This window comes from Lepisosteus platostomus, chromosome 7 (genome assembly GCF_059453375.1).
Source record: "Lepisosteus platostomus isolate fLepPlt1 chromosome 7, fLepPlt1.hap1, whole genome shotgun sequence".
Classification (NCBI taxonomy): domain Eukaryota; kingdom Metazoa; phylum Chordata; class Actinopteri; order Semionotiformes; family Lepisosteidae; genus Lepisosteus; species Lepisosteus platostomus.
The window spans coordinates 65,020,928-65,037,370 of NC_142617.1; the positions used below are offsets into that span (position 1 = coordinate 65,020,928).

General features: G+C 37.8%; 1 protein-coding gene across 2 annotated transcripts in view; it reads left to right on the forward strand.

The window, feature by feature from the left end:
• LOC148659513 (AT-rich interactive domain-containing protein 3B-like) overlaps positions 1–16,184 on the forward strand; it is a 57,189-nt gene extending 41,005 nt beyond the window's left edge. The window contains exons 5-9 of one of the 2 annotated variants that reach the window (XM_088641836.1): positions 8,568–8,751; positions 10,880–11,136; positions 12,999–13,247; positions 14,250–14,339; positions 14,657–16,184. In XM_088641836.1, the coding sequence (XP_088497962.1) occupies positions 8,568–8,751; positions 10,880–11,136; positions 12,999–13,247; positions 14,250–14,339; positions 14,657–14,808 (932 nt within the window). In that variant the 3' untranslated portion in view covers positions 14,809–16,184. Of the gene's footprint in view, positions 1–8,567; positions 8,752–10,879; positions 11,137–12,995; positions 13,248–14,249; positions 14,340–14,656 lie in introns of both variants that reach the window. The other variant, XM_088641835.1, reaches the window with a different exon arrangement.
• The last annotated feature ends 259 nt before the right edge of the window (positions 16,185–16,443 follow it).

Here is a 16,443-nt window from a genome sequence, read left to right on the forward strand (position 1 = left end):
TAGGGATTTGCCATCTTAAGCTGCAAAGTCTGTGCAGGACGTGGAGAACTTAATCAGAGGAACTATAAATAAATTCACTCCTTGCTTGCTGAAAATCAACTGCCTAACTCCGCCATGATGCACTTGGAGTCTTGGCTCAAATGGGAAATGCACAGCTCTGAGGAGGGCTTCATTTAAAGAGGCTTTATTCTCTGCAGAGGTTCACAAACTCTGTTGGTCTCAAATGTTGATAAACTATTGATAAATGCCAATGGAACCCTGCAAGGATTGTTTAAGACCAACCAATTTACCAAAAAGAGAGTGAGATCTGTTTGCTTTGTACACAGAACAAGGTTTAAGAGCTCAGAACATCTGGTTTCATTATGAAGTCCATCATAGACTATTGCAATCCAAAATGGAGCCAACCAGACATAGCTAATTGGTGAAATACTCATTAAATATGTCAGTAGTGATGTACTAAATGGATTTGTTGCCATTCAGCTTTTGAACACATTTTGAGAGATTAAGTATAAAGAAAATACTACCTGGTTTATTTAAGAAGCAAATACTGAATTAATAATAGATAACATGCATATGTCAAAGATGAAAAAAAGTGATATTCGTTTTGCTTTCAATTATCATTGAACTAAAATAATATGGAATAATGTAAAAACATGTATAAGAATGGCACTAATGTAGACAATCTCAATTGTCAATGGATCATAAGAATTTACTGTCAAAATAGATTTTGATGAGTAGATGCTGTGTGAGATTCTTTGTAGATGGGAGGAAAACAAAATTTTCTGTGATCAACATTTCATGCTCTGAGTCTTCTCACTGGAGTTTTTTAGGTGCTCAGCCTTTAAAAAACGATTCTGTCCCTAGCAACGATGCTAAGATGTGCCTTGCAGCTGCTTGCTGTCTATTGATTACCTTAACAGACCTAGAAATGCTGCTTATGAGCTAATGTCTCTATCTGTCAATCTCTGTTGCCATTGATTTCAACAGCTATCTATGTATTGAATATGCAGGGGGAAGGGGGAGCCTAAAGGATGCGAACCTGCAACACTCGGTGATCTTGTCCTCTTTAACAGAGAAATTAGACCCTTCTGTGCAAGTTGGGTAACACCAGAGCAGGATTCCTTGTGGAAGTTTTGGCTATGTGTTTTTGTACACTTTGCTAGGGAGATTTAAGCACACAGCCAAAATAACAGGAACGCAAAAAACTGAGATTCATTGTCTTTCAATTAGCATTAATATTAATTATTACTTTCAATTATATCCATGGTTCTATTCCAATAAAACAAAAAAACAAAACTTTCTACTGTTGTGACATCCTTAAAATATCACAGGAGTAACTACAAAATTATTCCTGCCAGTGTTATTCTTCCAGAGAACATCCTTTAAAAGTAAAAAGTAACTTGAATTGCTTAGGTGTTTCGCTGCACACAGCACAGAGTGATTTAGTAGTCTCTCAAAGGGGGCATTATCTGTAGAAAAACAGTCCTTCCGACATTCTGGGATGTAGCAATGCACAGCTGCTTTGAGCTGTACATGCAAACATTTATTAGTTTTGTATACAAAATATTGCACATGTAGTGGTATTTAATTCAATGTAGTAAAGTCAGATGAGATGGAAGCTTGGCCTTAACTGTGCTTCAGATCCAGCGTTTTTGAATTCAGCTCATTTGAATTGTGAAGAGTTATGTATGTGGACCTCCTTAGTGGACCCCAGGCCTACGTCATTGAGCTCCCCTTAAGAATATTTGTTTTTAGTTCTGGTTTAAAGTTTATGGTGGATGGTGGTAATCAGGAAAGCACTATTGTTGCCCTTTAGTATTATTGAAGGCTTCCTGTAGATTATGTGGAATGCAAAACGTGTTGCAAGACACCATCGGTATCGGAGACTAAAGGTCTGGATTTTGGTTGGATCATGATACTGGATGGAGTATGATACTGGATTTCTGGTTTGTAATTAAGTTCAGATGAACTGAACCTGGAATCTTGGTATCTTTTAAAAACCCACTGTGTTTCTGACTCAATTTATGGTGCTTTCCAAAGCAGAGTTTATGCAGATAATGATTTGTGTGTTCAGTTTCCGTTAATTTGAATTATTTGCCTCAGGTTGTATTAGAATTAAAAACAACCTTTCAGCCATCTTGCATCACCATCAGGCCCTGATGAATTTATATCCACTATTACAGTCTTCCTCTAACTTTAACCCATGGTCAGTATATTGTTATGAGTAGGACCCCAGTCCTTCATAAAAATCCATCATTTAAATCTAGTGGGACAATGATTTTAATCTGTAACAGATCCGTTTTATGTCTGTAAATGGATCTTATAGGTCCATAGGTCCTTTGATGTTTATATAATGGAATTAAGCCCTAATGTTTTTAACCAAGCAGTAGGTGGTGTAATTCCTAATATTTACATCCTGCTGAATCTTAAATAAAAAAAAAAAATATTTGTACTTTTGGAAAATAATTGTTCTTTTAATTATGAATTGGGTATGATATTTTTAAGCATTTTGTGCCAAGGCTAGGTTTCTTACAGATTTCTCACTGTATGATATGGTTGGAAACCACATTTAGAGTGGGGAACCTTGTCCTTCACAATGCTGTCGTGTACAGTTTCATTCTTGTGCCTGTGGTTTGCAACACATGGGTTGGCACAATTCTCTTTATAATCCTTGAATATGCAATTATTTTTTTAATTAAATGTTGCTTTAATTTAACATGTATTGGTTGTGGGGGGGGGGGGGGGGGGTATGATTATAAGTAGCTTTTGCATCATAATCCAAGGCTTGACCTCTTTAATGTAATGTAAAATTGCAGCAAGTGCTCCAAGTATCTTAAATTCATTTAGGGTTTTCACCATTTCCTTAAACTGGCAACTGATTTGGATGTTTAGATTTTAAATGCTGGGGGATATCTGCATGTCAGCTAGCCAGCTATACCCCAAAGCTATCTGGCAAAAAACACTTACAGGTGAGTGAGGAGAATTTTTTTTGCTGATCCACTGCAACGCCAAGAGTTATTTATAGGAAAGAGGCTGCAATTTTTGTGCTGTATTTTTATGGTGGTTCATAATAGTTTATAAGGATTATTTTCCTTAAATATTTATCCTTTTACAACATCAACACATTGAAGAATTAAGGGAGCCACACAGAAACTTCAGATTAGTGTTGAATGTAAACTGTTTATGCTTTTCTCAATGGTGAGACCAAATTTCTTATTTTCAGTTTAGTAGTACTATCAAAATGCTGGTGTCATTTTAAAAATATGCTCTAACTACCCAGCCACAGGGTGTCACTGTTGCCCAGCCTGATTAGGAATACATGTCTATCCTTACAAACGTTGGATTCTTATTAAGAAAAGGGCAAACTGAAATAACTTTTTTAGATCTCTAATTTTCTGTTAATGATTATTTTAATCTTTTATTAAAAATTGTGCATTTTATGTTGTCAGATGAGGGAAGAGTTACTTTTGACATAATGTGTCATTATTTTGTACAAGGAAATTTCACTATCACAATCCATAAATACCAGTACTGGAGTCTGAGGAAATTCTTAGGTGTCCCTCCATTATCATCAAAGAGTTAAAATAGTTTTAATTGATGCCTTATAATTGTTTTAATAGTATGTTATGCTTGCTGTTCCCAGCACGAGGTGTGTATATACAGGCAATATCAGGGGCGCTCACCCTGTGGTCCACGTGGGTCCTAATGCCCCAGTATAGTGATGGGGACACTATACTGTAAACAGGTGCCGTCCTTCGAATGAGACGTAAAACCGAGGTCCTGACTCTCTGTGGTCATTAAAAATCCCAGGGCGTTTCTCGAAAAGAGTAGGGGTGTAACCCCGGCGTCCTGGCCAAATTTCCCATTGGCCTTAACCAATCATGGCCTCCTAATAATCCCCATCTATGAATTGGCTTCATTACTCTCTGCTCTCCTCCCCACTAATAGCTGATGTGTGGTGAGCGTTCTGGCGCACTATGGCTGCCGTCGCATCATCCAGGTGGATGCTGCACATTGGTGGTGGTGGAGGGGAGACCCCATTACCTGTAAAGCGCTTTGAGTGGAGTGTCCAGAAAAGCGCTATATAAGTGTAAGCAATTATTATTATTATTATTATTATTATTATTATTATTATTATTATTAATATCAAAGAAGCCATCTTGTCCAAATACAAAATATTTTTCCCTTTCAAAAGTTATACGGAGAACCCCAGACCACCTGATTTCCTGTCTGCTGTGTTGAATGCTTCCTGATATTGGCTTTCTAATAACATCTTCTATCTCCCAATCTGCTAGAGTGCTGTGGCGTGGATTAGAGGCAGAGGGATTAGTCAAGACCTACTTAGCCCCCAAAAGAGAAGCTGCTTGGGTTACGGTTAAAGCAGACATCTCTTTTTCCACAGATTTGTTTCTGGCCTGTAAGCACGGATGATTCCCCCTGCTGGTGATTCTGGGAATTTCATTCTAGGTTTTTTTTGCAGAGGATGGTTCCTGTATCTATACAAATATATCAAGGAACTAATGAAAATACCCTTTGAGCAGAGATTACAACTGAGACTGCAGATATACTATATAAAGGTCACTACTTAGTCCTAACTGTTGGTGTTTATTCTTGGAGATCTAATCAAGGTGGATGAGATCAAGAGCTTTTCTTGCATGGCAAGGATAGGTGTTGAAAGCTATGTTGATCTGCTGCACAGACCTGCTTGCCAGTTGAGTAGTTTAAAGGCACTGGACCATTTATATTTCATAAGTAATAGATGGTGGCCGAATAACATGTCTGGAGGATATGTGATTAAAGTTATATGGATTTATATTGAAAGAAAAAAACTGTTTTCTTGTTAGTACTGTTCAGCAACCAGCTCTCTGGATCTGAATGGTGTTTTCTTCCATGCCATAAAAATTGAGCTATATTAAATTACATATTTCCTTAGAGCTCAAATAAAGTGAAAAATAAGTTGCCATTTACTGCTGACTAACTTTACAGTATGTGCTCCAGAAAAGTTGCAAAGCCATTAGGAATTAGCTTTATAATCAGAGCATCTTTGCAGTGCCATTTTATACAACTACTGAAGAAAAATGTGTGGAGATATAAAGCCCGTTGTTTATTGCTGTTTTCCCTTTCTGTACAACATCACTGTGTATAAGTGCTCTATTCTCCATTGGCATGTGCCTTGTTTTTACGACAGTGGTTTAAGGTTGGTCTTAAAAACAAAAGATTGCAAGTTGGTTCCCATTGATCATAATTTTTTTTTTAATTTAGGCAATGGAAGAATGCCATAAGAAGCCACATTTGATGTTCAATAGTTCAGAATTGCAGTAGTGAATTCTGGAATTATGAGCCTTTTCTTGTGGTCTTTATGCTGTTCTCCCCTCAGCCCTGTTTAGCTCTGTACTGCAGTTGCTAATATATGCTCCATATCTGAAAATGGATGCAAGACTCTTCTTTGTGTATGTTCTGATCTTTAATTGTCATGCAACTAAGCTGATTTGAGGTAACTCTTTTATTATTTTTTAAATTATTTTCTCCTATCAAGTTCAAGAGCGAGAGGCTGTATCCAGAAAGTACAGATATACTGTATTTTTTGCTTTGGCTTTATGTATTAAGCCACTCAGGTTAAATGGGGAGTATTTCTGTACTGCTGTGGAGCTTTTTTTACTGTATGCACAGAGCCTTGCTTTACCCCTGTGGTGAAGCCATTTTTTAGAAGGTCCTCAAGAAGTGGAAGACATAAAGCCCCAGACACAGTGGGCGCTTATGTGCTTTTGGCATAAAGTTATTAATTTCCTGCATGTTTAGTGTCATCCCCACAGCGAAGGAGGAAGGCTGTCATTCATTGCTTCTTAATTATTTAAAGAATCCAAGTAATGTGGAATCAGCGATATTTAATTTACTGCGCTGGCGTCAGGAGCAGCCATTGATTATTAAAGCCTTTTAATGTGGGCAGCTGTTTTGCTCTAAAAATAGGTCAGAGGTCACATGTAATGACCTTGTTTTTACGGTGATGAAGGCATGGTTTCAGATCACGAGTGGGGGAGTAAAATATCATGCCTTAATTGGTGGATTTTGTCTTTTTTTATTTGTGCCTTTTTTTGAGGAGTGTTAATAGTGCCTCCCTGGTGTTTTTTCATTTCATGCACTAAATTAAACTTGTTAGCTGTGGATTTTTCTTCCTTGATTTCAAGCATTCTAAGCCAGCCCCTGCCAAAGCATAAGGTGGGTGCATTTTAAGTTATAGAAAAAACATTGTGAATAAAATTGAATGATATCACTGAGAGGTTTTCTCTGAGGCCTCTGGCACTTCCCTCTGCAATACTGAACTCTGACCTTACTAGTCATTAATCATCATGTGCCAGATCACAGTAATCCACCATGACAGGTGACAGATTGGGAAAGTTGGGGGTGGAAGGGAACCAATTAGAAATGGTTTTTATAGTGTGTCGGCCAATCTTTTCTAGTCTTTTTCAGGGCTATTTTAAATTGCCAAATTTAATTGGCCAGTCATTATCAATATGAGCTGGATGGCCATTTTTGTTAGTAATAAATGGCACCTTGAGCTTCTTCATTAAACATTGAGCCCCAGACTGGATGTATCTCCATAGAGCTCCGTAGATGAGTTAAATATTCTCTGTGACAGTAGTTATTGACATTTAGCTCGGGTCACCCGAGAGCTCAGACCTAGGATCAGTCACACCTTTCTAAAACTGGTAAAAGTCTCCTGTCAATGAAGAGAAGTTGTGAAAAGATGTATCAAATATCTGTAGGAGATGTATTTAGAACTGTTAACAAGCATGAAAATCCACAGCCAATGAAGTGGAATTAAAATGCTTCAAGATAAGATCATAATTTAAAACACTTAATTTAAAGGGGAATATGCCTGTAATGTTTTCCTGCATGCATAGAGCCTGATGCTTGCTTTATCCTTATGGTGTAGCCATTTTTTAGAAGGTTCACAAGTTGTGAAAAGATGTATCAAGTATCTGTTGGAGATCTATTGAGAGCTTTTAACAAGCATGAAAATCCCCAGCCAATGAAGTAGAATTAAAATGCTTCAAGATTAGAAAAGCTTGAAACTCTAATGAACTGTCTTAGCTACTCAAACTTCTCCTACCTGAATAGAGTATTGAATATCAATTGTACAGTAAATAAATAGTTCAACTGTTAAGGTCAGAGGTCATTTCTGATTTATTGAGAATAAAAGGCTAATATAATAAGCTTCCATGAGTATGAACACATGTTTCTCAAGATGTAAACAAATTAGACAATGTACACAATCACAAAAAAGTATACATTTCAATTTTGGTAATACAGAAACCCAGTAATGAAATATTTTTGTAAAGCTGCTACTTTCCCAAGAAAGGGAAATAAAGTGAGAATACACAAGAAATATTTAGAAACTTTTTAATTCCAAGGATGCAAAATGTGCAATGTAGTATTCTATTAGGTTATGAGTCATCACCTAACCCATATCATGTCACTGGGAACACCTTTAATGTTAATTGTGTAAGAATTGCCTTTTTAGTGGTGGGCTAGTGAGGGTTTTGTTTTTCTTTTAAGAGTTGTATAAAGTGTCAAATGTTGGATTTGTTTTGATAAGTCTTAATTTGTATTAAATACTGACTTTTGCAGCAATGTTGCTTTTGCCTTAAGAAGGAAAATAAGGTTCTTTTAACCTTTTTAGCTTTGAATCTGTTGTTCAAATGATTTCTTTCAGGATATTCTGTGCCAGAAAAAAAGTACTGATATATTTTTTATGTATGAAAAAATAAAGCAAAAATAAAATCATGACACATTCATGATTAAAACCCTCAGAGAAATACGGGGTTAAGTTTAGAAGTAAAAATGCTAATCTTAAAACCAGTATCTATTTAAAATCAAGGAGGGTAGTTGGATTTATTCTACGCTGAGAGCAGCCATGTGTGGCTAGAGGTCTGGCTGGTATAAACATGAATAAATCATGGAATCTAGTAGGCTACTGCAGTATGTTTGCTTGCAGGTTTAAAGAAATGGGCTTCATTAAACAGACCTAAGCCTTTGGCTGTTCTGTTCTGAGGTGGATTAAGGCTACAGAATGCTGTGCCATGGAGTGGTTGGATTGATTTTGTTTTGTTTTTGCATGTTTCCAGTTCAAGACACCTTTGCCCGTGACTCATCTTTTATTAGAATTGGAAAATGTGATAGTTCCAAATCGCTTAGGTTTATGTTAGCAACTTATCTCCTGGATATATACTTTACTGAAGCTGTATGATTGGCTCTGTGAAATACCTCAACTTTTGTATTGTGATTAAAAATAAATTCTTGAGTCACTTCTTTTATAATACAAAATATTTCTACACATCATGTGAAAAAACAAGCAATATTTATTAAGTTATCCCTTCCATAATGAACTCACTGGTGGCAGCATTTTTATTATCTAAACTAAAACATTCAAATCATTTTCAGCATCATGTTCTTAATTGGTTTGGGTTTCTGTTACCAAGCTTGGTTCCTTTAGGTTTGGACATCACATCAAAATTCCACATCCCTGGCTTTTCTCCAGGTAATTCCTGTTTTGTTTGGACTTCCAGGGACACCTGTGAACCGAATCCCTATTATGGCAAAGCAGGTCTTGGATCTCTACATGCTGTACAAGCTGGTGACAGAAAAGGGTGGCCTGGTGGAGGTTATCAACAAGAAGATTTGGAGAGAGATCACCAAGGGCCTCAATCTGCCAACTTCCATTACCAGTGCAGCCTTCACACTCCGCACACAGTAAGGCAGTCCTGTAACATCCTGCACAGCTGGCTGCTTAGAGGATTGATTGATCAGTACTTAATTTTTCAAGCTGTTTCATGTTACGTTGGTGTTTCATGGTCTTCATGTTCTGTAGTCCCTCTTTAGGGCGGTTGAAATATTTTTGTGATTCTCCCGTGCAAAGAGCTACTGTTGTTGCCCGTCTAAGCAGCTGTTTTCTAATGACAGTAGAAGACAAAGTGCCAATTAGTCAATTTTTGTTGTGTTAGTCATGAAACTTTGGTGCACAAAATAAAAATTATTGAATGTTAGAGTTAGACACTTTAGGTTGCTTTACTTCTGATTGTTTTTATAGTATCAGTATTATGTTTGTCTAGAAGTAATTGATTTGAGTCTTCATATATAATTGACTTGTCAAGAATCCCACTGGTCTTCACTATGTAGCCACATGAAGCCTTCATTCAGACAGTGACTAAAAAATGGTGGCCAGTCTAGCCAGGTTACCCCACAATATTCTGTCTGGGGAATGTGCAAAAAGATCATTAAAGGGGAACTGCAGCACTATTTTTATATTTTGGGGTAAGAAAGAATCGACTGAGTGCATTTCAAACCGCAATGAAAGTAAAATGTACATCTAACGTGTAAAATCTCCAATTTACATCACAAAATAGACAAAATTTCAAGGTATGCACAGTACCAAATTCTGCTATTCAGAATGAGGCAACGGAACTTCCAGTGATGTGATCTGGTCTTACTACAATATAAACAGGCACATGTTGTGAATGCATCTCTTTTAATCCAATAGAAATATTGCTCTCAACTCTGAGACTGTTTGCCAACAAATACATCTTACATATTTTCTCCGTTGGAACATTTGTTCGGTGGAATGTCTGCTGCACAACCTGTAATGCGGTGTACGAGCAAATAAGTACATTAGACATTACAGTGACTAGTGAGCAAGAAGGGCTGCTTCAATTTGCGTAAACTCTCACTCTTGCCTATGGCAAGACCAGTGGTTTCCGACAACATGGCAACTCTAGTTTAGAATTTGTAAAATGTTGCGATACCGTTAATTAATTTCTGTTGTTACCAAGATTTAATAACTGGTATAAGAAATTGATGCTGCAGTTCCCCTTTAAATTGGTAAACCTAATTTCTAACATAAATATTATTTTGTCTCAGGTTAGACTTTACTGGCCTGATCTTGTCCAAAGATATTTTGTCTTGGTTTTCTAAAAAAAATAGCTCAAAACATTTCCAAATTTAATATGAAAAGCTTAGGCCTCAAAAACAGTATTTCATGAATATAGCCCCTTATGTTCTAAACATTTCTATCTAAAATTGATTCATTAATCTCTTATCAATATATCTTTTGCCCACAAAGAGTTAAGTCCAACCACTCCCTCAACCACAAGAGTGTAAGCATTTGAGCTTGTCAATGTAGTTTGTTTGCCTATTTCCTCTCCTCAGAGTTTGAATTTCATGCATCTCTTGTCATCTCTTGCTAAAAATTACACTTCATAAAATAAATGTGTGAAAGAAGTCTTAATGAAAGGAAATGGCAAGCCACATGCAAGCAAAACCATTGTTTTATGTAGCTCACACCTGAAGAAGGCTTCACAGCCGAAACAGTTCTCTCTCTTCTCTTTTCAGCATGGAATAAATCTATTAATTGTTTTATGTAGTTTTGCCAGCTGCAAGAATTCTGAAGCATTAAACACATTTGTGAGATTTTTTATGAAAATGTTTTTTTTTTTTATTTCTAGTAGGTAATTATTTATAATTAATTATAAATTCCCTGGACTCTAACCTATAATTTTGTAACGGCCAACAATTGTTGGTGAAACTAAATATTGAACAAATTATAATTGTGAGGTTATAAGGTTGTCTTTAGTCTGTGCTTAGTGGAGGAGCCCATTACAGAGTCATTTATTATTCATTTCAGACAATATTTCCTTAATGCTGTCACATACCGTGTTTTCTGTGGGAGCCAAATATTGACTATTATGTAAAAATGCTTTGGCTTTTTTGGCTGTGGTGAGTGTAATTGCTCCTTCTGTTTATTGATTGTGATCTTGTGAGTTTTGTGGCACTTTATGCAAAAATTAAACCACAGATTCAGTTTGCCGTTCTGTTGTTGTTGCAGGTATATGAAGTACCTCTACCCCTACGAGTGTGAGAAGAAGGGTCTCAGCTCTCCTGTGGAACTCCAGGCTGCTATTGACAGCAATCGGCGGGAGGGCAGGAGGCCCAGCTACAGCACCAGCCTCTTCCGCTTCTCCCCCACACCTGCTGGGGCCCCACAGATCCTCTCTTCCGCCAAGATGCACCTGCCTTCTCTAGCAGCCCCACCTGGGGCAAACAATGGCATGCCAGCCTCCTCCAGCCCCTCGGTGAAAAAAGGTAAAGGATACATCAGAAAACATGAAGACTTTTGCAGCTCAGACCAGCGGCCTTTTAATTGTGCACGTATTGATTGGAAATCACGTTAAAAGGAATACCACACGGAGTATGGCACATGCCCTTTACGCTCATTTTGAGGAGAGCTTATATTTGTCTTATAATTGAGTCAGCTGAAAGTTGCCACCTCCTTCAAAATAAGGAAAAATACCTCCAAGAGATAGCGACATGAAATATTGCTACCTTTCCTGGCTGCTGAGCATCTCTCTAGCAGATAACTGGTCACATTTATATTATATACAGGATATTACTGTGGATGAGTACATGAGTACATTCTTTAAGTGGATAGTTTTATCTTACTCAAGATGTGAGGTTGTGTAGGCTGTGATTTAATATCAAAATGCCCTTTTAGCACACAGCAATATCTTTGTTGATGGGGATAGAGTTCCCTCTATTGGGCTGTGTGGGAGTTTGTGAGGCATTAAGACTCAGGACAGAACTTTCTGTAAATTGTATCTTTTGCTGTAACATAGCTTGTAACGTAACTGGATTTAACATTTATTTATTAATGAAGGTTACTTTTTGTATTTTGAAATTAGTGTAGTTTTCTCACTTTTCCATTCATGGTTTCAGACTCAGGTTAAAGTCATGAGAAGAAAATTACTTTTTTGAGAAGGTAGCGTTATCACTACTTTCTCATCAACATATGAAATTTCTGCTTTTGCCACCAGCCAAATTTGGAACCTTAATCCTAAGTAAGGAAAAAAACATTTTATCCAGTTTATCAGTTGGTTGTACAGATTTTGTTCAAATGTAAAATGTACAATTTTTTAAATCTTTAATGTCAAAGCAGTGAGAACTTTGGTTCTTAATGTCCTGCCTCAAGAACACTAACTCCTACAGTGTCTAGTGTCCTGGTGACCGGACTATGGCATTGGTTTTGAAATTGTCCACTAGCACCACTTGCAGAAAAAGGTTTTCTCTGTCCAACTTGGAGGTGTTCCATGCTGATACTCACTTTAGCTTCTAAGTTTTGAAGGGATCTAGTTGTAAGTTGGTAACATTACTCCCACTGAAAATCAACCCATTAAAACACTATTTTAATATTCAGCCTTCCAAGTGTGTGTGTTCTACAGCTCTGGGAGTTTTGAGTTTCATTGCAGTTTCCAAATATCTCAATAGGTGGAGCTGAAAGATCAGGACCAAGTTTGTTGAATCAATTTTATGGATGACATTTTGTGAATCTGTTCAGATCCACAGGGTGTTACCTAAGTAATGATGCCTGGACATTTACTTTTATAAAATATTTTGGACACTAATTTTGGAAGGCAGGCTTTGAACTTTTGAACTTTTTCAAATAATTAATTGTATGCATTTCTCTATGTTAATGTTATTCTTTACTTTGTTTATTCTTGCTAGGCGGTGATACAGACTGCTTTTCCTGTCAGTATAGAATAATAAACCCCAATCAAGTCTTTATTGCTTTGCGCTCTTCACCATTTATATGTCAAGCATTCTGCTTGATCAACTTGACTAATATGATCATTGAAGCAGTAGCAGAAACCAGCAAATATGCAACACTAGCCTGTACATTTTGTCAAAACAGGGCCTGGATTATATGTGTGGGGCTTTTGGGTACAACAGATGGAGATATGTGCTTATGTATTCAATCAACACGTTGATTTTTTTAACTGCTTTGAAACGGTGAGATTTTAAAGATGTATATTATGTTTATAAATTTACCCAAGCAAGGCTGCAAGTAAAGCCTTGTGATAGTTTTGCCTTGTCATCTGACCTTTGCTTGAAAGCATGACTTTTTTTTTCTGTTGTCTGCAGTCTAATTCGCAATTTCCTCTCCCCAGAAGAAGGCCCACCATCAATCCTGCCGAGCCGCCTGCCTATGGCCATGGCACTGGGCAGCCAGCAGGTGGCAGGATTGACCCGTGCAGCCACTCTTGAGCAGCTGCGCGAGAAGCTGGAGACAAGTGAGGCCCCCGAAAGGAAGATGGCGCGGCTGGCGGAAGAGCAGCAGAGGTTCATGCAGCAAGCCTTCCAGCAGAACCTGCTTGCCATGGCAACGCACATCCCCATGAACATCAGAATCAACAGCCGAGGTGAGCCTGCCATTGTTTGGATCTGCTGGTTTTTGCCCTCCATCCTCTGTGTACCTCAAATAATATACCTGTGGAAACAGCATTTCCATGGTTCACTGGACTCACCACAGACCACAAGGAAGATGCACAAACTACTGTCTGCAGGTTTTTGTCATTTATTTGTGTTTTTAAACAGGGCTGCTTATGCACAAATGTAGATTAGTCTTTCTAGGAAATCTGACAATAATGGTCAAAACGCTTTTTTTTTAATGCGCAACAAAAAGTAGAACAAAACCAGTAAATTAATACCCATATTGATTTCATCCATTTTTTGGCTTCAGCTTCTCATAGTTGGGGTGTCATACAGCACTGAGGAACTTTGAAATGCTTTTCTGTAGTGCAGATGTTGTCTTTATACATTGGTTATGGGTTATGCAGTTCTTAGGTTAAGGATAGGGTGGGAATTGTCATATAGTAGTGCTAATGTCAGGAGAACATACTCAGATCATGTTATTACAATTTCACTGTATTCTATGATGCAAATGGAAGTTCATTACAATGATACCGCCCACTAAGGTGTAAAGTCTGGCTGCTGTTGTGGATGTTATTGACTCAATTGCAGTTCTGCACCGGGAATGGAACTCCTAAATAAACTGCCAGATCCAGATACTTGTGTCTGATTTTCCAATACTTTGCTAAAGTTGAAGGACAGTGGGAAAACTGCAACAAGGTTTCTTAGAGCATAATAGAGGATGTCCTCTGTCTCCATCACAGTTCAGCAGATATCTCAAGCCTTAAAACAACATTTCCTAAAAATGCTATAATAGACAAAAAGATAAGGAGATAACAGAAACAACTATTTTCTCTTAAACTAGAATGCTGTAATACATGTGGGAAATGTGATGGTGAAGCTGCAGTGATGAACTAAAGCACCACCTTCCTGCTCTTGTTTAGGTTGATATGAATATTGATACAGCTGTTCTGTCTCTGAAGTCATGTTCCATTACTTTTATTCCTTCACAGAAGACAAGCAGGATATGGCACTGAGTATTTCTACAAATGGAGCTAACAGTATCAATATGTCAGTGGAGGTCAATGGCACTATATATTCTGGTATGTATGCTATTTGCTGGCAAATTGGAAAGGCTCAAGGAGTTGAAAATCCTCATTATGGTGTACTATACCAAATGTATCATTTTTGTGTTAAACTCTTACACCGTAAACTGAAGCTGCTCTCGCCTTTAGAGCCATAGGAATTGTTAGAAATCAGATATAACCTATTGTATTCCAGTTCCCAAGAAAAATATTTTAGTGGACAATTCATGTGTTTTTTTTTTTTACCCATTGGAAGAAATTGCTCACCAGGTACAGATATGAAAGTGCCAAGTGATTTTCCTATGTGAAATAAGCTCTTTGTTCTTCTCTTCCAGGAGTACTTTTTGCCCAGAAGCCAACACCAGTGGCAGCAGCACCTCCTGGCCCCAGTGGGGGTTTTGGGATCCTATCCTCCTCCTCTCACAGCCCATCCTCTTCCTCCAAGGCCCCCAGCTCAGCCGAACCTTCCACCAGTGGCTCCCCTTAGTGAGCTTTCTGCCCCCTGTTACTGCCACCTGCTCCTTAGGCTCCTCAAAGAAACTAACCCAGCAGGGATTTACAGACTGTTGCACAACTATTACCTCATCGCACTCATCAGGACTGGCTGTCTATATGCATAAAAATCCTACACGAACAGCCAAAAATGATGAGCGTTCTGAATGGAACTTGAAGATTTTTATTATGAATTTGTTGTTGTCATTGATTAATTTTAGGTTGATTTTGTTTTCCTCTTTCTTTGTTACATACCTCAAAACATGTCATCTGCAGTGTTTATATACCTCAGGAGTTGTAGTATAGCTTAGTTGACTTTTTTTAAGCTTTATTTTCTTAAGTCAGAAGAGTCCTTGCTTTGCTTCTTGCATTCACAATGGAGGCTTTTCCCCTACAACTATGTGCATTATAACTGTTGTAATCCATATTGTGTAGAGATACAGGACTGCTTCCCCCAACTCCCCCGCATCTCCAGCAGGTATGCTTCTATCTGTGAGCCTTAATTTCTGTCTCTTCTTTAAGGTATTTTTAGTACTGTTGGGTTATTAATTGTATAGCTGATGTGCAGCTAAAATCAGACATGGTGATAACAATACCATGAAATGTAATTATAGAGTATGCAATTCTGATCTGAATTGCTATTGCAGCTCAGACTATCCTAATTCTGCCACCTTCAAAAAGCAGTAGTGTTTTCTGGCTGTGTTAGTCCTATCTATCAAATCAAATTGCTATAGCCCATGTTTCTTAAAGCATGAAAGCTAGTACACTGACATGCTGCACCACATAAATCTGACTGTTTTTTTATCACATTTTTAAAGGGCCCTTTAGTTCAGTCTGTGGGTGATTTAATGACGTGAAGCACCAAGTTTGTATGCTGAATAGTCCTCGGGGTGTAAAGCTTGTTATGAGGTTTGTGACATCTGTTGTTTTTGACTCAAAGGCTTTTCTTGATCAAATGCCATGCAAACTTTTCCTCTAATTTAAACTGTGTGGAAATACTAAGATAAGTGCTCCACAAAGCATGCATCACCTTCAGCTCCAACAGCAAACTAGCCTTTATTCACCTGGGCTTTGACTTTTGGCAAACCATAAAGGAAGAATTTGAGCATGGGCCTTGCAATAGATATTCAGAGCTGTGGTTAGACAGTTTGTGATCTGTGGTACAAGCTTGATTTTAAAATCATTCTCACTAGTGCAGAATGGCCAGGTTAAAACTGTTCACGTTCAAATGATACTTGCCTTTCCTTATTGGAAAGAGACTTTCTCAGGAATACATGTCATGTAGGCTTTCTGTAAAGCTTGTTTCTTCTCACCTTGCACAATATTATAAACTCAGTGAAATACCTCAGACATCTGTGGGAACTACATACCTCATTGCTGAAAACCAAAGACTATCATGAGCGTCCTCTCAGCGCTTCACAGGTGTGATGCGGTTTAGGAGAGATGTTTGACTTTGGACTGCAGCTGTCAGTTCAAGGACTCATTGGATTTTTTTTTCCAGCAGAATGTTATAAAGACAGTTTATCTTTGGACTGTGGGATTTACGTTTTTTTCACATGCTGTTTCAGAACATTTAGTCTATGGCATTCTATGGAAAATGTCACAGGGTCATTTGACCAGTATTTATCTC